This window comes from Capronia epimyces (assembly GCF_000585565.1).
Source record: "Capronia epimyces CBS 606.96 chromosome Unknown aczIQ-supercont1.1, whole genome shotgun sequence".
Classification (NCBI taxonomy): domain Eukaryota; kingdom Fungi; phylum Ascomycota; class Eurotiomycetes; order Chaetothyriales; family Herpotrichiellaceae; genus Capronia; species Capronia epimyces.
Window position 1 is genome coordinate 755,319 of NW_006912904.1, and position 24,112 is coordinate 779,430.

Consider the following 24,112-nt stretch of genomic DNA (forward strand, 5'->3'; position numbering starts at 1 on the left):
TGAATGATCCGAATAGACTCGTCCGGTAAGAAATACATGGAGATGAAAAGCCAAGAGGTGCAAGCCAATTTGGGCGGCTGACTTCAGTGCTGGAGTGTCGCTCCCTACCCATCGGTAAAGCCAGTATTCCAAGCCATAGGGAAGATGCCCCCATGTGTATTGACTTTTCGTAGAATACCCTCATCTTGACAACAGATGATCAGTAAGTAGATGAGATAGTTGACGTAAGCCACCAGCTAGGGCCAGACAAGACCTTGATGTGGAGACCTAGCGGAAGCGAGGCCACTGGCTGCGTGGTTGGCCCGGTGCGCCAAAGGGATTGACGACTGCTCCAGGACCTGGACGAGTGACTGAGTTCGGGTTGCAGCAGAGCATGGCAACACGAGAGCCGAATTTGGAGCCCCGAAGCGACACCATGTGCTTGCGGATGTGAATGGCCACCTGCTCTCGCTGGTGATGATGAGTGTTCATCAAGATCCATTGAATTAAATAATTGCCATACTGGTCGCCCGCAATATCGATGAGCGGAATACGTGGACGGTCTGGATGAGCGGTGGTGATGACTCCGAGGTAACGATCCAAGAACTCTGGGCCTCCAATCTTCAGGCACTTCTCCACCACTTTCGAGGCGAATTGATCAATGCTGTAGTCGTAAGATTTGGCGAGAATGTGGTCAATCACACGACGCTTGTCTGGTGGAGAGCCGTGCTCGCACAAATGCTGGATGCACCAGTTGCCAAATTGTCCGTGTGCAATCAAATCAATGTTGGCAATGACCTCCTCAATGGCAGGGCGCTTCTCGTCTTCGACACAGTTCTCGAAAATGTTCTGCACGACAAGACTTCCAGTTTCACCCAAGGCAACCTCATGCCACATGCCTCGGAGGGCTTCATTGACCTTCAACATGATCTGTGGTGGCTCGCCACTCCAGCGTAGTTCGAATAGTTTCTGCCAAACGTGACAGGCGTAACGGTGGATGACAGTGTCCGGAATACGACGAAGCAACTCTCGCACCATGTCAGCCTTGTGGTCCTCGGGGACAGAATCAAAAGCCTTCTGGATGACGTGGCAGCCGAAAGGGTCCATGCTCAAAGAGATGACATTTCCATGAATGGCGTTGGCAATCGCGACAACCTGCTCCGGGGTACCGTGCTCGAAGCATCGTTGAACAAGGAAATTACCGAACCGATTGATCATGAGAGGGTAAGCTTGGTTGACAATAGACTCCACAATCTCGAATTTCTGCTCCGCTGTGCCGACCTTGAGCTTCTGTTGGAGGAAGATGCTGGCTTGCTGATCATTGTTACAGACGATCTTGTCCACAATATACTTCCAGTCGCAGGACACAGATTTGTCAAGGAGACGACGATAGTTCATTGGTTCAAGTGGCGTCACATAGGTCTGTCCGTTCACTGCTCCCCCCTGAAACAGTCAGCTATAGGGCATGGTAAATTGGAGAAACACTTACCGGAAGCGACCATGGGTTGCTAGCCCCATGAACAGTGGTGGTTGGGAAGTCCGGTGCTGCAGGAGTGATTGGTGTTGTAAGTCCGCGTTGATAATTGTATTGAGCTGGAAGCGCTACGGGACTGATTGGCGGCGGAGTAAGTGCCGATGCACCTGGTGGGAAGCTGCCGAATTGGGCCATCGGGTCACTGATGGTCGAATTGATGCGCAATTGTCCTCCATTCCGCCTCATACCAACCGAAGGATTGTATGGCATCATCTCAGCATTTCTGTGCATGTCGTAACCATTGGGAGCAGCTGAGAAGTTCCGTGGCTGGAAGTTTGCTTCGGCAGGAGAAATGGTTGCTCCATACACACCATTGTAGGCTTGACCGGAGAGGCGGGAATCACGAGGATTGGTGTAACCTGCCGCAGGAGCGTTACTGGCCAAAATATTTGTCATGGATGCAGTGGGATTGTTCCAAATTGCTCGACCACGCCCAAAGTTGCCCGCACCAAGAACATCGGACTGTTCAGAACGTGCCTCCTCCTGAGCAACCCAGGTGTCGGTGCGTGAAGTAAACGGACGAGCAGAAGCGTTGAACGCACTCTGAAGATGCCCGATAGTCTGCTCCGAGATGTCATTTGGCGCGCCAAAGTCAACTTCGGAAGGAGGACCCATGGCTTGATCCATGGTCTGCTTAAGATTTCGGGTCTCAGCAAGTTCTTGCTCCTGGCGAGATATGACCGATTTGGCGGCTTCGAGCTCTTGTTTGACACGCATCATCTCTGCAAGGTCAACGTTGCCAACAACTGAGGGATGCGGGCCTGGGCTCGGCTTTGCCATGTCAAAGTGACCAATTCCAGGGACACAAAGGTCAGAGGCAGAGGCAGAGGTAGAGGTTGTGCCGATCTCTTTCTGAGTATCTGGTTCTACACCATTTTTAAGTTCCTTCTCCTGTTCCTTCAAGGTTTTGTTCTGGTCTTGCAGATTGTTCAGAAGTTTGTTAAGCGTGCCAAAGTCAGTCTTCTGAGCTTTGCTTTCAGTAGGAGGCGTGGGTTTGCGAGAGTCATTCAGCTTGAGGCGGGAGAGTATGTCATCCATGCCGGCGGCAACGTTGGACTCGGGTTGGTCTGTGGTGGTCTGCAAACTCCGTGGTCAGTGGGTGTTTGGTTGAGAGTAATGTCATTCTGGCATAACTCACTTTGTCCTTGCGCTTTGAAGGTTGAATGTTGCTGAGCTTATCGGAGTGCAAAACTGTGAAAGGAGGGCGGGCTGAAGGTGTAATGTGAGATGTTGTTGAAGGCTGCAAACATGTAAGTTAGGGCGTCAACAGATCCGTTGCCCGACTCACAGTAAGATTGTTGCCCGCAGCGCCACGTATCTCTTCACTCTCTTCGCGCACCTTGATGGTTGGAGTTGACTTGCGACTCATTTTGGGAGACCCAGTGGACACAAGCGCAGCCATGAGAGAGTTGTAGTCCGAAAACAAAGAGTTCAGGCCAAAGTCCTAACATGCAAGATATTCGGGAATATGTCAACGAAGGGCAGGATGGCGACAGGCCGTCGTCGAGGCGGTGGGAGGGACACGAGATTGCCAGCAAATGAGGAGATGGGAGACGGACACTGCCTGCGAAAAGAAAAGAAGAGAGCAGTGAGCGATGAAGAAGAAGGGGACAGAGACTGGAGGATGAACAAGGTGCAGTGCAGTGAATTGCAGGCACAAAGGACACCCACTGGCAGCCGCAGTGTACGCTCCTTCCTTCTTCACTCCGATCCAAGGCAGCCAACCTCTTTCAATAGCAAGCTGCTCCCAGCAGCGGCGGGGAAGCAGCATATCCCATTCACCATTCTCCGCAGGTCTCAACAGGCCCTTGAAAGTCAGTAGCCAGCTTGCTCCATCTGACCCGAGAAGTGCGGATTATCCTCCAGTCATCCCGTCGAGAGCCTCTCCCAGATCCTTTGTACAATCACTCAAAGGCTCCTGCAGTCTATTGCGATTGCACATTGGTTTATGCGCCTCATGGGAGGAATGAAGCGGCCGAAATTCTCCAGTTATAGTCAAAGAACCCCATCGCTATGGCCCCTGAGTGTCCCTTCCATCTTGCTTCATTGTTCAGGATAGCAAAATCTGGCTGACCTGCTCCGGTAAGGGTGGGAATCAGTCGGGAAGCTTGCCTCAGCCCAACTTCATCATGGCCCCATACGACGAGTTCGAGCCTCGAGTCAGGGAGCGGACGAAGCCATACACCTCCCATGCCTGATGTGCGGGGGATCGATATGGTGTTCGAGTCCTTCGTCGTCAGCAAGATCTGTTTTTCCCCAAGCTGGATAGGAAAGGTCGGAAGGCTGGCAGGGGGGATCGTAGTTCCCAAGCCAATCGTGATTATATTTCCTTGTCGATGCAGAGCCTCCTTATATCTCAGACAAGGGTTGATGTTCGAATCAGCTCCGAAGTATTGCATGAAGTTCCGACTGGCCTGGATTGCCAACTGGAAAGCCTGGTCAGAGCAATAAACAAGCTCAAAGGGTCCTGCGCTGCGGAGGATCGAATCAAGGAATCCCCTTTGACGTCCATAACGTTGCTCAATGTTCCTCCACTCTAGTGCCACCTCTCTGCCCCAGATGTTTGTTTCAAACTTGACAAACGACTCCTTCTCTGTGAAATTCGCAAAGTTGACTCCTTGGGGCATGTCGTCAAGCACGATCTCATCAGGCGCATTGGCAAGATGTGCAGCAGGACTGAAATGCAACCGGCGAATGTTCTCCGTCCTGATATGCCACCGGTTAATGGAGCCATGCAAGCTGGTGGTCACTTTTATCCGCCCCATTCTGTCTGGGGTGGCCAATTGATCAATAACGATACCATACCGAGAGCCCAGATCGTGTGAATTTGGCACAACAAATGTAAACTGGGTGGGAACAGTGGGGATTGGATTGGAGCCATTCAGACACCCATGGTAAAAGTCCAGCATTGATGGAGTGGTCATAGACCCAGTAAACCAGTGTCCCCTGCCTGGTAGTTCGGAGTAGTCAGCCACCTGACCTACTTGCGCAAGCAAGGTATTCATCAGGCGAGAATGGTATACGGGGACATTGGCGTCTTCAGTGCCATGCTGCTGGAATATAGGAATACCTGCTAAGTTTTCTGTCAACAACTCATGACGAAAACTATTCATCGAGGTCTGAATGATGCCGACTTGGAGTGGATCTGCTTCGTTCCACAACAGGTATGGGACATAATTCTCGATTGAAGAATATCCCGAAGCGGCAGCTGCACCAAGAACACGATCAGGCTGGTGCGACGCATAGAACCAAGTCCCTTGTGCGCCGTTGGAATGACCTGCAATCAACAACTTTGGTGATTCCAGCGCAGGGCCATCCCAACCAGTGTCTCGGATCCATTTGGGGACGGCCGACAGTGCAGCTTCAGCATCAGCCATGCCCCAGGTATGCCAGTCGTCCCCGCTCCACGGGCTCAAGCCTGACGGAGAGAGTATCCATACCGGTAGATCCTGAGCCGCATCAAACATATGGCGAGCCAGAGAACCGTCTGCTTCGACGCCTGCTCCATGAAGATTCAGAAGAACAGGGGCCACTTGATCTACTGATGGGGAATTTGTTGTCGGTGGTGGTCTCAGTATGGCATAAGAGACCACGCCACTAGGATGCAGGAATGTGATTTTTTGTGAAGACGAATCATTGGTGTGAGTTATTGGCGCTTGAAATGTCTGCTGGTATAACTTTGAGTCGTCTGTAGTATATTCAAGTTCAAAATGAACAACTTCTTGTAGTCCTTCAATAGACTCGAGGGTCATCTTCACAGGACGTGACTGACCAGGGGCGAGTCCAATTGCTTCACTTGACACAATAGCACTTCGTTCAGCAAGATTTGCGAAAATGTGTTGGATTTGGATCCACGAATCGCCCTGGTTCCTCACCGTTATGCTACCAAAACGACTGCAAAATCGACCGCAAACCACATCAGGTAACACCAGGCTTTGAAGAGGAACCTCGATGGAAGCGGAGACCAATTCGGCTTTGAGAGTCGCTCGGATAACTGGAGGAAATGCACCACCCATCGACCGAACATCGCGTGTGAGGCGCACACTGATGTCGTTGAGGCCAGGCCGAAGATCCAAAGCAACGGGGGCTCTCTCAAAGCCATAGAAGTCTCCTCCAAATACATGGATATCATTGACCCAGAGCTCGAGAATGTTGACTGGATGCAGCACCACTCTTCGTACAACGGAGTCGGTATTCCAAATGCCGCCTTTCGCCCACCCCTGGAATTGGAAAGCAGACCAGCCATAAATCTTCTGTGCAAATTGCCAGTCGACCTCAGGGAAGTCTATGACCAATTCGACGGATGCTCGAGTCTTCGAAGCTAGAGTGGTGAATGTTCGATTGCTCCATTGCACTGTCGCGTCCCTGGTGAGAGGACTGTGGTAGAGGGCCCCCTCGTCGATGGCGACTGATCGAATGCCTCCATAGAGCTCGACAGGGTCGGCGCCCCATACAGCCTCTGTACATAGTTAAAAAGGGGCGACAGGAACGCAAATAGAGAGATCTGATGTGTCGTACCTCGAGTGCCTAGCCGGAACGGCCCTAGTAAGTCCCAGGTGCTGAGGAAAGTTATGGGGTCCGGATGGAGAGCATGATCGGTGGAGAGGACAGCTTGAGAGATTCCCGCCGCCACGGAGCGAGGATAGAGTGTTACACACAAGAGGATGTTGGCGTAGTAGTCCAGCCTCATTGTACTACATCTTGATACATTCAGGAGGAGATGATTCGCCTGGCTTCGACAGCCAGAACTAAGGTGACACAAGGCGATATGCCGTTGTTCCGACCCATATCTCTGTATCGCCACACCGCCTTCTGTTTCTGGGCTAGCGTGACTCTGCGATGGCGAGTGCATTGCGTGGTGCGCTTCCTGTCAATGATACGACGCTACTCATCCCAGCTGAGAGGGAGTGAGAGAGAACCACCTCTTTTCCCTACCAGCGAGCAAAGCTTGCAAGGCCACTTTTCACTCTCAGTCTCTTTGGCGACAGTCCATTCGTTACAAGCCATGGCACCAGCTACCATCTCACCCTGAATTGGCGACCTCTCGCCGGATGCAGCAGAACAGGACGAATCATTCTGCAGTCAGACTCCCTTTCGACGAACATGACTTCCACAATGACCCAAGTTCCGGAACCCCAGACATTCACTCACCGATCTCTGTCGCCTCATAAACGCGCAAACGATGCTTCCCCCAATGAAAAGTTTCCTTCTTTCGACGAATACCGCCCATTCGCAGTAGCAGAAAGTCCTTTGGACATTAGTCCAGCACAAGGTCTGAACTATGATCTGAAATGGCCGGCGAGGAAACCGAGCCAGCGAGGGCGTGACGGGAGAAACTTAGGAATCTATACACACAGATCGAGGCGGAGCGTCAGCGAAGCAATCAACAAAATCCGCACTCGTCAAGGAAGCGTTAGCGAAAATGCGCAGGAACTCGCTGAGGCCCTGAGAGCACCAGTGTCTTACAGGCTCATTGTAAGTGACAACCATGGATGCATCCCACAAGTTCTAACGGGTACAGACACTCTGCATTGTTTGGTACCTGACTTCCGCCTTGACCAACACCTCCTCCAAATCAATATTGACCGCATTACCCAAGCCAGCCACCCTGACCATAGTCCAATTTGCGTCGGTGTCGATTTGGTGTATATTTCTGAATAGCTTGTCTTCCCTGTTTCCACAATTGAGACGAGCAATTCCGGCGCTCAAGAATGGTCTGAGGCGGCCGTCTTGGGATGTCCTGTACACAGCATTTCCGCTCTCGGTCTTCCAGCTTCTGGGCCATCTACTAAGCTCATATGCTACCTCCAAGATCCCGGTGTCTTTGGTGCATACCATCAAAGGCTTGTCTCCGTTATTCACAGTCCTCGCTTACCGCATCGTTTACCGCATCCGGTACAAACGAGCGACGTACCTGGCACTTGTTCCGCTCACACTGGGAGTTATGCTGGCCTGCTCTACGGATTTCTCCACCAACTTCTGGGGTATAACCGCTTCTCTGGTGGCAGCCGTTGTATTCGTGTCACAAAACATCTTCTCAAAGAAGCTCTTCACGGAGTCAGCCCGCGTGGAGGCCGACGGACAAACACATCACCCCTCGAAACTGGACAAGCTCAATCTTTTGTGCTATTGTTCGGTCGGTGCGTTCCTACTCTCGGCGCCTGTCTGGCTATACACAGAAGGATTTGACTTGCTCAAAGATTTGTGGAAGCAAGGGGCTGTTCCTCTCTCTGCGAAACAGGGCGCATTGGATCATGGGGAGCTCATACTGGAGTACATCTTCAACGGACTCTTTCACTTTTTCCAAAACATCATGGCATTTGTCCTGCTTTCAATGTTGTCACCCGTGTCATATTCGGTGGCCTCGTTAATCAAAAGAGTCTGGGTGATTGTGGGCGCTATTATCTGGTTCCGAAGTCCGACCACGTCAGTGCAGGTTCTCGGAATTGCCCTGACCTTTTTAGGCCTCTACCTCTACGATCGTACCAGCGTAGAAGACGCTGCAGAGAGGAGAACCAGGTCGGATCATTTCCGTCACAGAGCGGCATTGTTACCTGTCACTGAGGTCCAAACGCCCGGGATCCCCGACAGCCATGCCATACAGGACGATTATGTGACCGAGATGTCAGAGTCGCATCCTAAGAGGGACGACAGCCGTTCTCGTCCACACGAATCGAATATTCCATCAGGGTGGCTACCTCCTGGCACTAAACAAGAGAGCACTTGGGAGGCTGGAGATCAAGGAGAGAAAACGTAGTCAATGTATCATCATATGTAAGCATAGCGGAGGCGTCTGGAGTTCAAGTTGGCCGGCAGCCAGCTTTTCGGGAAGGGAGATTTGGCCACAAGGCAACTAATGAGATAGAATGAGTTTTATCTTCTAGATAAACGAGGAAGACTCAATTGCAAATGAATATGAGGAAGAAGTGAATACGCCATTATCACATACAAATGTAGGTTTATGTTAGCATTCAGTTTGTAGCGTCCGTTGGTAAGGAAACTGAACATCATTGACCTCTTCGAAGAAAAGGTCATAGCAAGCTCCAGCTACGGCGCAGGATCTGATCTTGGACTACATAGTAGAGGAGAAAGAGATTTGTGCAGGTGCGCAACCCTGGCTCCTACAATAAATCAAGTCCGTGAATGAGTTATGGAGAGAAAAGGAAAGAGAAGAGCAGCCAGCCGCCCGCGTCGAAAATATCACAAAAAATGGACGAGGGAGGCTGTGACGTGCGCTAGGCCACAAGAGGGATGGTCGGGCGTGAATGGAGTTGGCAAGACCCGTGAGCCGGCAGGTGCAGCGGTGCAAAGGCGCAGGCAGAGAGAGGTACAGAGGCTTAGGGGCCCGTTGCTGAGTGAGGTGTGCAACGCAACGACCCTCCCTCAGTGCCATGTCCAGCATCCCACCCGCTCCCTGTTGCTACTAGTACTATTGCTTGGAGTCCAGCTGCTGGTCTGCGCTTCGAGAGGCGTCAGGACTCGCTTCCCATCTTCCCTTCTTCATCGCCCTTCCTCCCATCTTATCGATCATCCCAGCCATGTCGCAAACAGAAATCCAGCGCCCCGACTCCATTGAGGAAGAGGACCCCAATAACGAGAGCCCTCCGAAGAAACAAAAGAACAGACGCCCGGCGAGTAAGTTAGAATCGGTTGCAGTTGGGTGAAGATTTCCACGAGCTTCCGCTGACCGTTCGATCGCATAGATACCGCGTTTCGCCAACAGAGGTTGAAGGCGTGGCAGTAGGTTTATCGCTCGCTGATTGATCTCCGCCTCGAGGCTGACATCGTCTTTCCAGACCCATCCTCACCCCCAAAACCGTTCTCCCTATCTTGTTCGGAATCGGCATTATCTTTGCCCCCATCGGTGGTCTTCTTCTCTGGGCGAGCGCAAGTGTCAGTGGAATCCGTGGTCGCACTGGCAAGAGATGGACTGATGTTGTATCCAGGTGCAAGAACTGGTCATTGACTACACCAACTGCAATTCCACCGCAACCTCCGAATTCCAGCCCATCCCAGACAGCAAGGTCTCCTTGTCATTCAAATCCTCCAACACCACCGTACGACCACAGTGGAGAAAGACGTTGAACACAACGACACCACCCTATAGCGTCGAGATTAAAGACACTCCAGTCTGCACCCTCCAGTTCCAAATTCCCAACGATATCGGGCCGCCCGTCTACCTCTATTACCGTTTGACGGACTTTTATCAAAACCATCGAAGATACGTCAAGTCGCTTGATACTGATCAACTGAAAGGCGATGCGTTGAGCAATAGCACAATCCATTCGAGCTCTTGCACCCCTTTGAAACTTGACGGCAATGGCAAAGCATACTACCCGTGCGGCTTGATCGCCAACTCCATCTTCAACGATACCCTCAACTCCCCAGTTGCCGTCAACTTGGCAGGCGGTGAACCAAGCAAACAGTACCGCATGACGAACAAGAGTGTTGCTTGGAGTTCTGATGCTTCGCTCTACAAGAAAACAAAGTACACCAACGATCAAGTCTCCCCGCCTCCGAATTGGCAAAGGCGATATCCCAACGGATACACGGATGAGAACCCGATTCCGGACTTGTCCAAATATGAAGAATTCCAGGTGTGGATGAGAACGGCAGGGTTGCCCACTTTCAGTAAACTTGCCCTACGCAATGACGACGATCATATGACCGCCGGGATTTATCAAATGGACATCTATGACTGTAAGCTCTCGAACGCACAAGCTGCCGCCTAATTTGGCCTAACCTGTCCAGTTTTCCCTGTCAAGGTCTACGACGGCAAGAAGAGTATCGTGATCTCAACACGGACAATTGTGGGTGGCAAGAACTCCTTCTTGGGGATCGCTTATGTCGTGGTCGGTGGACTATGCATTGTTCTGGGTGTTGTTTTCACCGTCGCCCATTTGATCAAGCCTAGGTGAGTGTGTTCTGTTTAAGCGCGTATAGACAATAGCTGACACGAAGCAGAAAACTTGGCGATCATACTTATTTGTCCTGGAACACCGATAACCAGTCGACGGCCGTATCGACTGGGCGGGAGATAAGATCTGGAGGAGCTTGACGACCTGACAGAATGCATGATTTTTAACGTTGATGATGTATTAGGGACGGTATGCGGCGCTAGGCGTTCCTTAAGATATGGATGAGATGGCTGAAAAGAACTGGTCGCGCCTTAAGTCAGGGGTCTTATCGTCACATATCATTCCTGCACGGACGGTTTCCCAATATCTGTTACAACATAAGGTACTCGGGCTCGATGTCAATCCAGCTGGGCAAGCGTTACCGCGCATTCCATTCCACATTCCAAGTCCGCCGTGCCATTCATTGATGGAGATGATGTCTGTGCTCATTGTTGACACTGGATTTTGTTCAATCTCAATATCATCACTCATGCCTGATTCGCAGCCTTCGCCTGTATTTGCGTGTCCAACCGTCTCTCCAGTTTCTTTCTTACTATGCAAAGGCACCACTTCACGACGCCATGCATTCGTTCATGTCTTGTTTTGTTGGTTCTGACTTTGATTCCATGCAGCCATGCAGGCGTTCCCAAATACAAGCCGGTCGGTCGGTCATGCGGCGCTGGCAGTCCCTCGGTCGAGCTTGAAGATTCGCACCGATGGCTGCAGCACAACGAACCATTAGACAACGAACTCTGGAACGCTTCGAGCGTACAGCAACGACATGCCTACGCCGAGCATCCGTCTTTTGAGTCAGATGGGGATGGGCATCAGCCCCGGCCCCGGCCCCGATCCCAGCGCCGACAAGCGGCGAGTCCACTGTACGTGGTCGACACATACATGCACATCGTGGCGGACAGTTCGAGCGCTGTCCCAGGGTCGACCAACTACGTGAGCGACACGATGATCACTTTGCAATTCAGCTACCTCGCGCGGGCGTACACCAACGCGTCGATCGGATTCCGCCTGCTCGGCATCGACCGCACCACCAACGACACATGGGCGGCCAACGGCGACGACGTGGCCATGAAGCGCGCGCTGCGCCGCGGCTCCTACTCGTCGCTCAACCTCTACTACCAGTCGATGCTGCAGGCCGCGGCCAACACGCCCGGCATCCCCGCGGGCTCGACGTTGCTGGGCTTCTGCAGTCTGCCGGCGGCCGGGGTGACGGCGACGACGCCGCACAGCTCGTATACCCTCGACGGCTGCAATCTGCTGGCCGCTACCATGCCCGGTGGGAACCTTGCCGGCTATAATTTGGGCGGCACCACCGCTCATGAGGTCGGCCATTGGAATGGCTTGTTGCATACCTTCAATGGCAATAGTTGCGACCCTGGCGATTTTGGCGATTACGTCGCTGACACACCGCAGGAGATGACGAGTACGAGTGAGTAGTCTTGACCTTGACCTTGTTGATCAGCGTTGAGCGTTGGATTGAGATTGAGATTGAGATTTGCCCAACTTTTCTTTCTCTTTCCCCTTCTTTTTCTCTTTTGGGAGGGCGGTTTGTGCCTTCACCTTGACCTTGTTGACTAGCTTTGAGCGTTGAGATTGAGATTGAGGTTGAGATTGAGATTGAGGTTGAGATTGAGATTGAGATTGAGATTTGCCAGCCTTTTCTTTCCTGTTCCTTTGCTTTTTTTCTTTTTTTTTTGGAGGGCGATTTGGGCCTTCACCTTCACCTTCATACGCACGATTCTATGCTGTTTAGCTTTGTTTGCGTGAGTCTAGGTTGTTGAATTCGATCTGATGCGATGCGTTGGCTCCTGTTCTCGGGGTGGTCCTCTCCTCCTCCTTTTACACTCAATAACTCATTTGCTTCTACACTCAATAACTCATTCGCTTTTGCTTCTACACTCTACAACTCATCGCTTTTCCTTCTACACTCAACTAACTGATTCATATTCCGGTCATCTTCAAGGCAATTGTCCAATCTACAAAGACAGCTGCCCGTCCTCGGGAGTCACGCCTGGCTCCTACACCGGCGCGCCCGGCCAAGGCTCCACAAACCCCTACGGACCGCAAGGCTACAGCGGGCCAGACCCCGTGCACAATTTCATGGATTACAGCAGCGACGCGTGTTATCAGGGCTTCACGCCCGGCCAGGGTGCGAGAATGTTGAATATTTGGCAAATTTATCGGGAGGGTCTTTGATGGAGATGGTTGTGGTCCTGGTCCTGGTCCTGGTCCTGGAAGGACGGCCATGGGATGTTGGGACCGACTTGGGTTGGATGGGATGGGAGAGGATAGGTCGGATCGGGATGGGATAGGATAGGATAGGAGAGGTTGGGATCGGTAGAGGATGGGATGTGATGGGATGGTTGGGTGAGTTTGGGTTCTGATATAATGTGGAAAGGGGAAAGAGAATAGAAATCGAAACAGGAATAGATGAGAATCGATCAGGAACAGAAGAGAACTGGGCATTAGGTCGTGGCCGTGCCGAGTCGATGGAGATGGCTTCTCCCTATTGTCCAGGGTAGGGTCCTCGAAGACCGAATAGTATCTGCCCGTGTGGGTTGATATCAAGTATTCGGTATTCGGTATTCAGTATTCAGTATTCAGTATTTAGTCAATACTCAGTATCGATCACCAACCACAGATACCACAGCAAAAAAAAAACCTACTTGCTCTTCTCGATCATCTTATCTCATCGACCACGTTGGGTTTTAATCATTAACATCCTTAGTTAAGGCGATCATGCTTCTCGTTGCCATTGCCGTTGCCAATGCCATTCTCGACGATCCAGCGAGCGGGATAGCCTGAATACCAGGATCGCGGTCATCCTCATCAAACAATATAACATTGCATTGCCAATATATAAGCATTCTACCATCGTATAGTCAGTACGTACCATCTCCAAGACACCCCCCAAAAACCATTAATCGTCCTCGTCAACTCTCGCTCTCTTCTTCTCCCTGTCGCCGGGTCCAGCCTCTTCCAGACCATACCGTTTCTTCCCGCTCTTGCCACTCTCACCACCGTTCCTGGCCGAAGCCTCGCCAATCAAACTATCAATGCCAAAGGGGTCATCTTTGTCCTTCTCAAATTGCACAGGTCCAGCCTCGCGTTCGGCCACATCGGCTCCCTTGAACCCTTGGGACGCCTTCCCCAAGACGTCAAAGCGATTGGATTTCTGGATCTTGCCCATTGCGCTCTCGGCCGCGTCTTCACCGTCGTCGTCATCCTGGTTCGCCGATGGTCGATAGATGCTGTTGATGGCATCGTGCGCTGCAAACAAAGGTTTGTCGTATGCTTGATCCTCGTTGAATCCCGTGTCGAATCCGGATGTCTGGTTGAACAGTCTCGAGTCGTACATGGTTTCCTTGTTCTGCGTCGGTTTCGCAAGCCCCAATGCCACTTTCTCGGATATATCACGATTTTGTTCTCGTGCCATCATTTGGATCCGTTTTTCCGTGCCCATCCTGCTCTGTCGCAGTTGTCGTTCATTCTCCATTCTTCGTTCTCGCCTGGCTCGTTCTCTCTCCTTCGCAGCATCATCTTCACTGTCGCTGTGTGATTTCGAATCATACGAAGATCCAGAGTACGACCTCGACCGCCGTCGAGACTGAGAGTCCGAATCTCTCCGCCGCCCAGTAGTGGCCTGTCTTTCTTCCCTTGCTTTTCGTGCCATTTCCCGCAGGTGTTCTTCCTTGGCCAGTTTCTCCTTTTCGGCCAGTTTCTGCTGCATCTGTGCACGGAGCTTGACCTCTTCTCTTGCGTGTCGATCAGCGGTAAAAAGTGCCTCTGCGAATTGGGCGAATTTGTCATTGATAGTGACATCCTGTAGACCCCGTCCATCCGCTGCCAACCGCTTATCCAGAGGTACTGTGTATCCCTTTGGATTTTTCCAGTTGGAGATAGGGGGAGGGATCTTCCATGCCTCCTGATCTTCGGCCGTCAATTTTCGTGGCGGCGAGTGCATCACAGGCGGTGGTGGACTAGGTGGCCCTCGAGGAATCTTCTTGTGTTTAAATTTGGGAGGCTCCATGGGATCTTCTTGCCGTTTAACGATCTTGAATATCCGATCATTCTTTTTGCTGTTGTCGCCCATCTGATTCGCCGGGGTGTAGCGCACATATGTAGGTTCTTCTCTCGTTGCACCTTTTACATTCTTTGGCTTCTGCGCTGCCACTGCACCCGAAACAAGCTTTTCCAACGCCAGTCTTGTCTTCTCCGCCGTAGCTTCGACCTCTTCTTGAGCCGGTCGGTCCAGGTTCAGGTCACCCGCATCGGCACGTTGTCGGAGCGGGATTAAATCCTTGAAACTTGAATGTATGATCCGACTCTCGTTGTGCCCCTGTCGTGCAATAGCATCGTATTTGACTTTGCCCTCGCCGTCGACTTGGATGGCTAGAGCATTGGAAGTAGATGACGTTCCTTTTCGGCCCATATCAAGAGGGTACTGTGCGACGGGTATCTCTGGGAAAGCTCCGCCATCGCCAAAATCTTCTGCGGATCGAGGTCGCCATCCTGAGCGTTGTCCGTAGGGAGGAGGGCCGGCACGCTACAATCACAAATGTCAGTAATGAGCTGGACCAGTAGAGCCTAAAAACTGACTTTTAGAACAATCTGAGATTCATCAATAACGCCTGGCCCGACAATTCTAGGCCCTTTTGGCTGAGCATGCGCCGGCACTTCTTCATGCTCTCCGGTGTATTTGGGCTGCGGTAAGGACGCGAAAAGACCGGTCGCCATTTTTGTGGTGGGTTGTGAGTGTCCGAGGGAAGGAATGCAGAGTAAGGTCTTGTGCATGAACAGTCCATCAAAGGAAAATGATGCAAACTCGATATTGCGGGTGAGTGAATTATTGATGCGCCGGAGAAATTTTACTACTGCGAAGCATCTCACACGTTGGCAACACAATCAGCCGGCAGCTTTTTGGCCTGGGGCTCCAGCTGGGTAAGCCTTGCAACGTATAAGGCACATTTTCCTGACGGCGCTGCTAACTACTACTTCATGTATCCGTACAAATCCCAAGCTCGTCCACAGCCAAGACTTTGTTACTTATATGTATGTAGGATTAGCGACCCTGTACGGATAAATTGCGAAATGTCCCTGTGCCACTAGCGGATCTCGAGCGGAGGCGGCCCGAGGCAGCGTGAAAAGCAGCAATCGCCGTTATCAAGATTCAACCTCCTGTTACTCCCTACAGTACCAGCACAGATAGCCGCCTCATCTCTCCTTGATCGATCGCCGCAAGGATGGCTCCCTCTCGCCTTTCCAAAGTCCTTCAGGGCGTCACAGTGACATCTCTCGCCTCGCTGGGCGGCTTTTTCGTGTGGACGAAACATGCCCGATTTACCCCGGATAATCAGTTCGGCCCGACAGCAGAGCCTCTTTTCCAGAGCAAATGGTTCCTTAAATTCAATCCCAATGCTAACCCTTCCACCCACGATGAGTGTGTGAGACGCATCCCACTCCATAAGCTCCGGCCAGAGCTCGTTGAGGATGCCCGACATGGTGGGTCGAAGTTGGTCGAGGCATTCAACCAGGGTGTCTGGGGAGGATTCGGTATGTGCTATTGTTGTTTCAATTTCGGCTTTTTTTTTCTGTGAGCAGCCGCCAGACGACAAAGGTTTGCAGTATGCTATTGAGACCTGCTCTGACGACTTGGCTCTCCTGGTGTTGACATCGAAGCAAAAGTGGAAGGCTGTCACGCGCGCTCTCTTGGAGAGGGTTGGCTCCGTTGGCTATGCTCAAAAATACTGTCATGGCATCCTCTGACTTTCACACTATACAGGCTATACAATCCAACGTCTGTATCTGGAGAGAAAATACCGAAATGACACGACAACCGCACATCAGCTCTGGACGCCTGAACAATTACAGACTTCGACATACGACGTCGGTACCGAGATAACAGACCATTTCGTGGTGTTGGACAAAACTCCAACTTCGGTTCTGATACGCTGCGGTGACTCTCCCTTGCACAATCCAGACACATCGCGGCCGAGTGATGGCTTGTTTGAGTTGGATGCAAAGGCCGATTTCGACAAGGGCGTCGCCGAGTTCAGGCTCAAAAGCATTTTCTACCAGGGTGAGGGTGAGGCACAGGACAAGACACACGGCCCGATGCCTGATACTATACAATGGCTGCACAAGCTGTACACCAAATTATGGATGGAGAGTGCCATGCGCCGTGTCACACAGTGACCTGGCCGAGCAGGAGGTATTTGGACATATTCAAGGATACAACAAGTCTCGGAGCAACTTTGTGTTTGTGGTAGCGTGATTGAGCTAAGCAGTTGCGTCTGACTCCTATCAGCTCGCCCTTGGCTGTTAGAGTCTTGATTCTCACTCAGCCCAGCCGTCCATCCAATTTTGCTTTCCAATGAACGATCACCCACGTTCATCAAATTAGCCAAGCATCATGCTCATCGAATCGTTTCCTGATAGTGCCAATTTCCGTCCAGCGTTGTCGTAGTGCCGAGTCACTATGCGACACAAGTCATATCAACTGTTTCCTCCCTGTACTGTTCAGCTGGCGTGGCGAACGTAGTAGTGGTATCCACTGGTAGCATGTCTCTCCCAGTGTCCTGCAGGAAAATCGCCCTTCACGGCATCGTTGTACTCCCTCAGCGTCCAGCTACCATCCAACTCCTTGCACCAAAACTGTGGACTTGCTCCTGGCTTGTAGGGCGCGAGTTGACTTGGTTGTTGTTGCTGCTGCTGCTGCTGCTGTTGCTGAGCTGCAGCAAGATTGGCGTACATGACGGCGTTCTGGGCTTGAATGTCTGCGGCGGTCGCTCCGACAAAGTAGGCCGGTGCATTTGGCATCTGTGCAAGCGCGAGATTGGCGGCTACGGCGGCGGCAGCTTGAGCGGGCCCTGAGCCTTGGCTCCATGGTGATGCAGCTGGGTATGGCATTGCTTGTGGTGCTGTACTGTATGGTGAGTAGCCGTACATGTAGTTGAGATTGCAAGGAGTGGTTGAAGTAGGGGTAGAGGGCAGAGTGTAACAAGTGTATGAAGAGGAGGTATATGGCCAACCAGTTGCTGCAGAGGGAGGTTGTGTTCCATAGTAGAGTCCGTTGACATAATAGCCTGCTGGAGCTGTGGAGCTACCCTATAGTGAATGGTGAGTGAGCTGACGGTGACGAGAAACAGGCCACTTACGGCGAAGTAGTACATTGCTTGTTGAGAAGGCTGATTCGATTGATAGACGGGTGCTGGTGGATGGATTCCCTGTGCGCCTTCGTGAGCAGAAACGTAGAGGAATGTACGCGGCCAGTCGGTAGGGTCTTCCCAATGCCCTTGGTTGGAATCGTTCAACGCTGAGGGATTGGGATTTTGGTACGTGTAGAAGGTGGGCATGGTTTATCTCTCTAGGCATAGAGCAATTGTAACAAGAGGATCAAGTGAGATTGATTGTAAAGCAAAGATCGTAAAGCAAAGATAGCGGGCGGGACTGGGGAGAAGAAGAGGAGCAGGTGAATCGGTTTGATTTCGGTGCGGAAGGCAGAACTTCGTGGCAGGCAGGACTGAGGCGGGGAATTCACTGCGAATTTCGAGGAAACGTACAGTGCGGTTATCTGGATAGAAAGCAGCGTTGTCCTCGAGGAAAATGTATTCCTGCTTGACTGGTTCGGCGGCGAGTTGGACGGACTGGCCCCATGGCCATCCACCACAAGAAAAACACATGATAATAGCTGGAGCAAGATATGGAGGCAATGATAGAAGGAAGAGTCTGCCTGATGGTAGTGGGAGTGTGGAAAATGAGGGTAGGTGGTGAAGGCGCAGGATGATGCGCAGGCAGGCAGATCACGGGGAAGAAAATACCCAGTTGAGGAGGCCTCCTTCGACACCTGTGAAGTGCGCAGGTCAACTGATTTCATCAACTTGCCTTCAAGACCTTCGTCAAAGTATGGGCAATAGCACCTTGCTCCTTCTTCTCACGCCAGATGCAGCTTCGGTATGTTTGTTCGGACCCTTACGCACATTCTGTCTTGAGCGGAAACTGCTGACGGTTCCAGCATGCCTTTGTTAATGTATAGTACAGTTCAACCCACTTCACAGCCTTGTCCAAGCCATCGTGGAAGAGGCAGCAGTAACATGGCTATCACAGATCAGTCTCCTCCCGCATTTCCAGTAGCTCCGAAGTCAGCCATAGCTCAACTGCACGAACCCTATGCTACGCAAAAGTTCAGCCTGTTTGTCGGCAGCACAGTCTGCCGGTAGGCGCTCGCCACGGCCTTGACCACGAGAAATCGCCTGCAAAGTTGATGGGAAAGCCAAGTACAAGGAGAAAGGAGCAAGCAGAAAGGAGCAAAGCGGGAAGATGAGGAAAGCAATGGACGTGGATCTCTTCCGATTTCGGCGGCCGCCTCATTATTTACTCATTCCGTGCCAGCATGACCACGTATCCACCACCACATGATTAACCAGAAGCTATGCAAGATGCTCTTTTAAGCTCAGAGACAAAGACAAGACTTGGAATTTGCAGGGGATCCAGGATCAGGTTGTGCCTGGATGGCAGGCAGGCAGCCTTATATTGGCCTCGGCCCCGAGACAACTAGACTACGGAGTACTAGTATCCCACACATCTCTCCTGTCAGTTCTGCTCGGTCACACACCGCACACGCCACCATGGATTTTGAGACCGAAGAACAGCGGGCTTACACTCCCCCAACGTTCACGATCGACCTCTCACAGCCCAGAAGACCGCTACAAAGCTTTAGCCGAGGCGTATAAGGAGCAGCTTGTTCGGTGATCTTGGGCTTCCAGCTCGTTACCATGGCCCTATCAACCATGCCGCCTGGCTTCTCCTCAGGGGCGTGTACTCGCCGGTTGAAAATGCAGAGCTGCGGGAGATTGCCAACATGACCAGAGTACCCTTTCATGCCATTGTGGATCTCCTGATGGGTTGCACTTTTGGCGCTGTCAAGGCTCTACGGCCGGGATAGCCCAAGAACAGATCGAGAATGCTAGACTTTCGAACATTGGACTGGAAGATGGATTCTCTCAGGTCGATCATCGTGCAGCTTGATTTTATCCGAAGCAAACCTTCAGATCCTTCCCCAGTTCTTGCTAGCAGCATCACGTTCGTCAGTTTTGTCGGGTTCTTAACCTCTGTTCGTCCGAGGTTGAGCCTGTCTCTGAGTTTCCGGGGTGTCCATAACGCCACAACCAGGCAAGAGCATTTCAAATTCTACTTCCATCATCTGCTTGTTTTACTAGGCTATCGCCAGTCAGTATCTAGAGGTTATTTCATCTCTGAGAATGACGATGAAAACGAGCCCAAGACGCTTGCAGATATTGCCGAAGAGTTGGTCTCACGGTGTCCGACAGCCGCTTACCTGACCTTTAGTGACGGCATACCCCACGAGCAACGAATGTACTCAATTCGCAGCAATCCTGGATGCGGCAACTGGCCAAGTCGTCTGGACAAAAGCGTACAGTGTTGTGATCAATGTCCGTGATGACATGTGAAGCACGATATGTTGACTATGTCAGGATCTCGGAGTATCATGTACCTTCTGCAATCAGAAAGAACCCTGTATGCATTAGGCCGATGATATTGGATTAAGGTTTCCGATCTGATCGTGAGAAACTTCCGTCGATAGTAGCAGCTGGTGTTATCCTCCGATGCCCGGTTAACTAACGGAGATGTTGCTGCCAGGGCTATTGCAAGCGAAAATGAGAGCACGGTTGCAACGTAGCCCAATAAGAGGGATTATGTACATCACGCCAGGGCCTCATGGTCTTGCTGAGAACAAGCGGCACAGCTCTTCAGGCGGATGAGTGACCAATGGCCGGAGACCTCTGCAGCACGGAATTCCAAGTTCGGAGAGTTGATCTCTCGAACGACGCATATGAAAGCAGGCACACTCAACGAGTGTTGACGAAATCCTCTATGGCAACGCCGAAGCGTTAACTGAAAGGAACAGTGATCGATGTATTTCACATGAGTAAGGCCAATCAAGCTCGAGAGCACGGATGTTCGGAGTTTCAGGTTCCAGAGTCTATGCAACCCTTCAACCGATATGTACCGGAATCCGTACACATATGTATGACGACTTCGACTCAGACGCTAAGGTTGGTCGGTCTCCTCTATCAGTCGACCCAAACCCAGTTCCAGATGGCAAGCACCCAACAGCGGTACTAGTAGGGAATGGCTTTCCCTGCTGCGGTTCAACAGTGCCCAGAGGCTGGTGAGGCTGAGTCTGCCTGGCTTGGTGCCTGGGTACTCCATCCATACATGACCTATACTAGACGGAGAGTGAAACAGCCATTGACGACGGGGCGTATTTGAGGCTAATGCGATTAGAGCCAGGCGGCCTCAACTCCAGCTCGCCCAAACTCCGTATTAGGTGCCTATTCTCTAGGCGTCGGGCACCTAGCGGGTAATAAGGAACGCTTTAAGGCCGCCCAACAACCACAAATGGCTAGGCTGGGGCTAAGGCTAAGGCTAGTCAAGAAGCTTATCCCACGTCCAAAGCCGGTGTCAGCCTCCGCCACCGAAAGCTCGCTTGGCCCCAGAACTTGAACTTGATTCATTCACCATTCATCATTCATCATTCATCGGTGTCATCGGAATGCGATGCCTCCGGGCCTCAAACCTTGAGAAGATCAACCTTCAAGGATGTCTCTGGCAGTCTCATCAGGAGAACCTGACGTCTTATGGTTCAGGAACACGATCATCGACGCTCCGTTGTCTAGGGGACAAACTCCCGACAAACAATATCACGGTCCGGATCTTCGAGGAGGAGATGAAATGTGGCGTGGGTGGCCTCAATGCCCGGAAAAGAGGCTGGTGCTGGCGGGTGGTGGATGGAGACCAACCATGACCCCGGTCGATATGTATGCATGAACTCCCCCATCCATCTGCATGCTTGTCTCGTGTTACCAAAATAGCAAACCCGACCGTCATCCATCAGGATGGGCCATTCTCATCTCCCTTCGAATTTGCTGTCTAGTCGTCATCACTACTGGATATCTGCAATGGGCCCATCCATGAACGCTTCTCACTCCTGCCCCCGGTTGACTGCTTGCCGTGAGTTGGTGGTCAACATGTTAAAATACCTGTCAGCATGTCGGACAACGTGGCGGTCCGTTGCCCGCCACAGAACTGCACAGGTTGGAGCGAGGCTTCATATACATGAGCTCCTTCCCAAACCAGTTCTGTTCTGTCCGGTACTTGAAAGATCACCGTGCCACTCGTTCACTTGCCGTCTCTGCCAACTGCATCCGTTTGCCTGTATATAACACTCAACTTGAGCAGTTTGACTTCCTCTGCTCTAGACTCTTCGACATCTGTCGAACATCCAGCTTACTTTCGATTCCACCCTCGCTTATCGTATAGCGACGCCCACCGCCGCCGTCATGGTCAATGCCATTGTCTCACTCGCCGCGCTCGCGCTATCAGCTCTCCCGGCCTTGATCGAGGCTGCTCCTGCTCCTGGTCTTGGTCCTGCGCCATGGGGTCCATCTTTCTTCGGGTCCCCTGGGAAGTACCCGCCGTGTACGGAGGACAGAATCAAGATTCGCAAGGACTTTGACTCGATGGCGCCTGCAGAACGAAAGGCCTTCACCGACGCAATCAACTGTATGATGACCAAACCCTCGCAACTCGACCAGACCCTGTATCCCGCCGCCACCAATCGCTATATGGACTACGCTGTCACCCACGTCAATCTCACCCAGCAGGTCCACCTGTCGGGGTTTTTCTTGACGTGGCACAGGTACTACGGGCACTTGTTTGAGCAAGATCTGGCTGAACAATGTGGATACACGGGAGCATTCCCATACTGGAATTGGCCAGCCACCGCGGACAACCTTCGTGGCTCGGCGGTGTTTGACGGATCTGAGTACTCCATGTCCGGCGACGGCATCTACGTTGACGACGGACCTGTCGTTCTCTCCCCTTTTCTTCAACTTCCTCATGGTTCAGGGGGAGGCTGTGTCAACACTGGCCCCTTCGCCGGGCTCCAGACCACAATGGCCCCGATTTCCATCGACAACCTGATTGCCGGTCTCCCTTTACCGGACACGGCATTCCAACTCAACCAGACGTGCCTGACACGAGATCTCAACACGTACGCCGCCCAGCGATATTGCAACTACACCGCGCTCTACGAAGCTCTTGACACCGACGACCTGTTGACGTTCGACCAGTTGATCAACGGCGTTATCGGTGGCGCAGAGCTGGGGCTGCACTCGGGTGCCCATTTCATCGTGGGTTCTCCAGCATCGAGCATTTTCGTCTCCGTCCAGGATCCAATCTGGTGGCCCCTGCACGCCATGCTCGACAACCTCTACACTTCATGGCAACTCCGTCATCCGGACCTCGCCACGGCCGTGTATGGGACGGAAACGGCCAACAATGCGCCACCCAGTGCCAATGTCACCCTTGACACCCCTCATCCTGGTTGGGGCTATTTTGATCCCAACCATTATACCATCAGAGACCTCATTAGCACCACATCTGGGCCGTTTTGCTATAAATATGACGTCGCTCTGTAAAAAGAGACCCCAAAAAGGGGTGATTTGGATCCTCTAGATAGGGGCCGCGATGGTTTGCATGCGCATAGGGGGTAATCTGGACGGCTACAGTTCGCATCATGTCGATAAATTATCATTCAGCATATTTGGAACGCAACAGACCTTTCTTATGTTTAGTTCGTTCGTGGACCACATAATACGGGCGGCCTGTATGATTATGATTATGATTAGGGTTATGATTATGATTACTATCAAGACTGGTTGCTGTTTCTACTATTGTTCTCTTCTTCAATGTCGCACCCTACCTGGCCCTATTTTGTAAATCTATTGATCAAGCCACTCATTTCCCAGATAGGTCGCGTTGTCTAGAATAGCTTGATCAGGATCGGCATTGGCTGGGCTAGGTCAACCAGTCCGAACAGTCTGGCTGGCTACCTTATACGAGACAGACGAGACGAGAAGAGAAGAGAAGAGACGAGACGAGACTAGCAAGCAAAGCTACCTGGTACAGGAACAGGAAGCATAATACGGAGTAGGAGTAGGAGTAGGAGTATAGATACCTACGTACAGAAGGGCAAGCAGTCCATAGCATGACAAGGTAGGTAGCCATAACCACGACTTGACTCTTTCAGAAGGTAGCCAGCCATACCATGACTGAACTGGTTCAGAGGGACAGCACAGCACGTTTCCACGACTTGACTCAATTCTTTCAGAAGGACAGCACAGCACGTCTTAGTCGTAAGGCGGGCATGACTAGTTGAGCTGTGCTGTGCTCTGTGCTGTGCTCTGGAAGAGAGAAGAGACTACCTAGTTGGTACTGATACTAATAAGTGAATACACCCTTAAGCCGTAAAGCGGGCATGACTATATAGCTGTGCTCTATGCTCTGTGTCGGGAAGAGACTAGGTGGTACTTATACTAATAAGTGCATACTATTACACCGTTGAGGCGGTGACGGAGACGGAGACGGATTAAATCGTCCCTTTTCCTTTGGAGAGACGGAGGGGATTTGCTTTCTATTTTCATATCTCATGCTTGATGGTCATGAATTACACCGTTGGGGCGGAGACGGAGACGGAGACGGAGACTGAGACGGATTAAATGGTCCCTTTGGAGACGGAGGGGGTTCGTTTTCTATTTTCATATCTCATGCTTGATGGCCAAGTAGAAGTCGTGGGCGCGTGTCTTCCCTTCCATACCCTAGG

General features: G+C 51.8%; 10 protein-coding genes across 10 annotated transcripts; 6 read left to right on the top strand and 4 right to left on the bottom strand.

The window, feature by feature from the left end:
* Positions 1-267: 267 nt before the first annotated feature.
* On the bottom strand, positions 268-2,882 carry A1O3_00291 (uncharacterized protein; the record flags this gene model as incomplete). The annotated part of the gene is made up of 4 exons (XM_007730441.1): positions 268-1,422; positions 1,469-2,590; positions 2,652-2,753; positions 2,802-2,882. 4 exons carry the CDS (start codon positions 2,880-2,882, stop codon positions 268-270), a joined length of 2,460 nt encoding a protein of 819 aa, XP_007728631.1.
* Positions 2,883-3,468: 586 nt separating this feature from the next.
* On the bottom strand, positions 3,469-6,203 carry A1O3_00292 (uncharacterized protein; the record flags this gene model as incomplete). Its single annotated transcript, XM_007730442.1, has 2 exons — positions 3,469-5,972; positions 6,032-6,203. The coding sequence occupies 2 exons, from the start codon at positions 6,201-6,203 to the stop codon at positions 3,469-3,471; spliced, it is 2,676 nt and encodes an 891-aa protein (XP_007728632.1).
* A 425-nt stretch (positions 6,204-6,628) lies between these two features.
* On the top strand, positions 6,629-8,270 carry A1O3_00293 (uncharacterized protein; the record flags this gene model as incomplete). Its single annotated transcript, XM_007730443.1, has 2 exons — positions 6,629-6,988; positions 7,035-8,270. The coding sequence occupies 2 exons, from the start codon at positions 6,629-6,631 to the stop codon at positions 8,268-8,270; spliced, it is 1,596 nt and encodes a 531-aa protein (XP_007728633.1).
* Positions 8,271-9,051: 781 nt separating this feature from the next.
* Positions 9,052-10,571, top strand: A1O3_00294 (uncharacterized protein; the record flags this gene model as incomplete). Its single annotated transcript, XM_007730444.1, has 6 exons — positions 9,052-9,148; positions 9,217-9,253; positions 9,310-9,406; positions 9,460-10,213; positions 10,265-10,427; positions 10,475-10,571. 6 exons carry the CDS (start codon positions 9,052-9,054, stop codon positions 10,569-10,571), a joined length of 1,245 nt encoding a protein of 414 aa, XP_007728634.1.
* A 620-nt stretch (positions 10,572-11,191) lies between these two features.
* A1O3_00295 (uncharacterized protein) lies at positions 11,192-11,862 on the top strand (the record flags this gene model as incomplete). Its single annotated transcript, XM_007730445.1, has 2 exons — positions 11,192-11,288; positions 11,345-11,862. 2 exons carry the CDS (start codon positions 11,192-11,194, stop codon positions 11,860-11,862), a joined length of 615 nt encoding a protein of 204 aa, XP_007728635.1.
* A 1,483-nt stretch (positions 11,863-13,345) lies between these two features.
* Positions 13,346-15,162, bottom strand: A1O3_00296 (pre-mRNA-processing protein 45; the record flags this gene model as incomplete). Its single annotated transcript, XM_007730446.1, has 2 exons — positions 13,346-14,971; positions 15,025-15,162. 2 exons carry the CDS (start codon positions 15,160-15,162, stop codon positions 13,346-13,348), a joined length of 1,764 nt encoding a protein of 587 aa, XP_007728636.1.
* Positions 15,163-15,668: 506 nt separating this feature from the next.
* Positions 15,669-16,620, top strand: A1O3_00297 (uncharacterized protein; the record flags this gene model as incomplete). The annotated part of the gene is made up of 2 exons (XM_007730447.1): positions 15,669-15,978; positions 16,208-16,620. 2 exons carry the CDS (start codon positions 15,669-15,671, stop codon positions 16,618-16,620), a joined length of 723 nt encoding a protein of 240 aa, XP_007728637.1.
* A 324-nt stretch (positions 16,621-16,944) lies between these two features.
* Positions 16,945-17,780, bottom strand: A1O3_00298 (uncharacterized protein; the record flags this gene model as incomplete). Its single annotated transcript, XM_007730448.1, has 2 exons — positions 16,945-17,532; positions 17,583-17,780. 2 exons carry the CDS (start codon positions 17,778-17,780, stop codon positions 16,945-16,947), a joined length of 786 nt encoding a protein of 261 aa, XP_007728638.1.
* Positions 17,781-19,052: 1,272 nt separating this feature from the next.
* On the top strand, positions 19,053-19,783 carry A1O3_00299 (uncharacterized protein; the record flags this gene model as incomplete). The annotated part of the gene is made up of 1 exon (XM_007730449.1): positions 19,053-19,783. A coding segment is annotated over exon 1 (396 nt), but the record flags the coding sequence as incomplete, so codon positions are not given.
* Positions 19,784-21,788: 2,005 nt separating this feature from the next.
* On the top strand, positions 21,789-22,928 carry A1O3_00300 (uncharacterized protein; the record flags this gene model as incomplete). The annotated part of the gene is made up of 1 exon (XM_007730450.1): positions 21,789-22,928. The coding sequence occupies one exon, from the start codon at positions 21,789-21,791 to the stop codon at positions 22,926-22,928; it is 1,140 nt and encodes a 379-aa protein (XP_007728640.1).
* Positions 22,929-24,112: the final 1,184 nt, after the last annotated feature.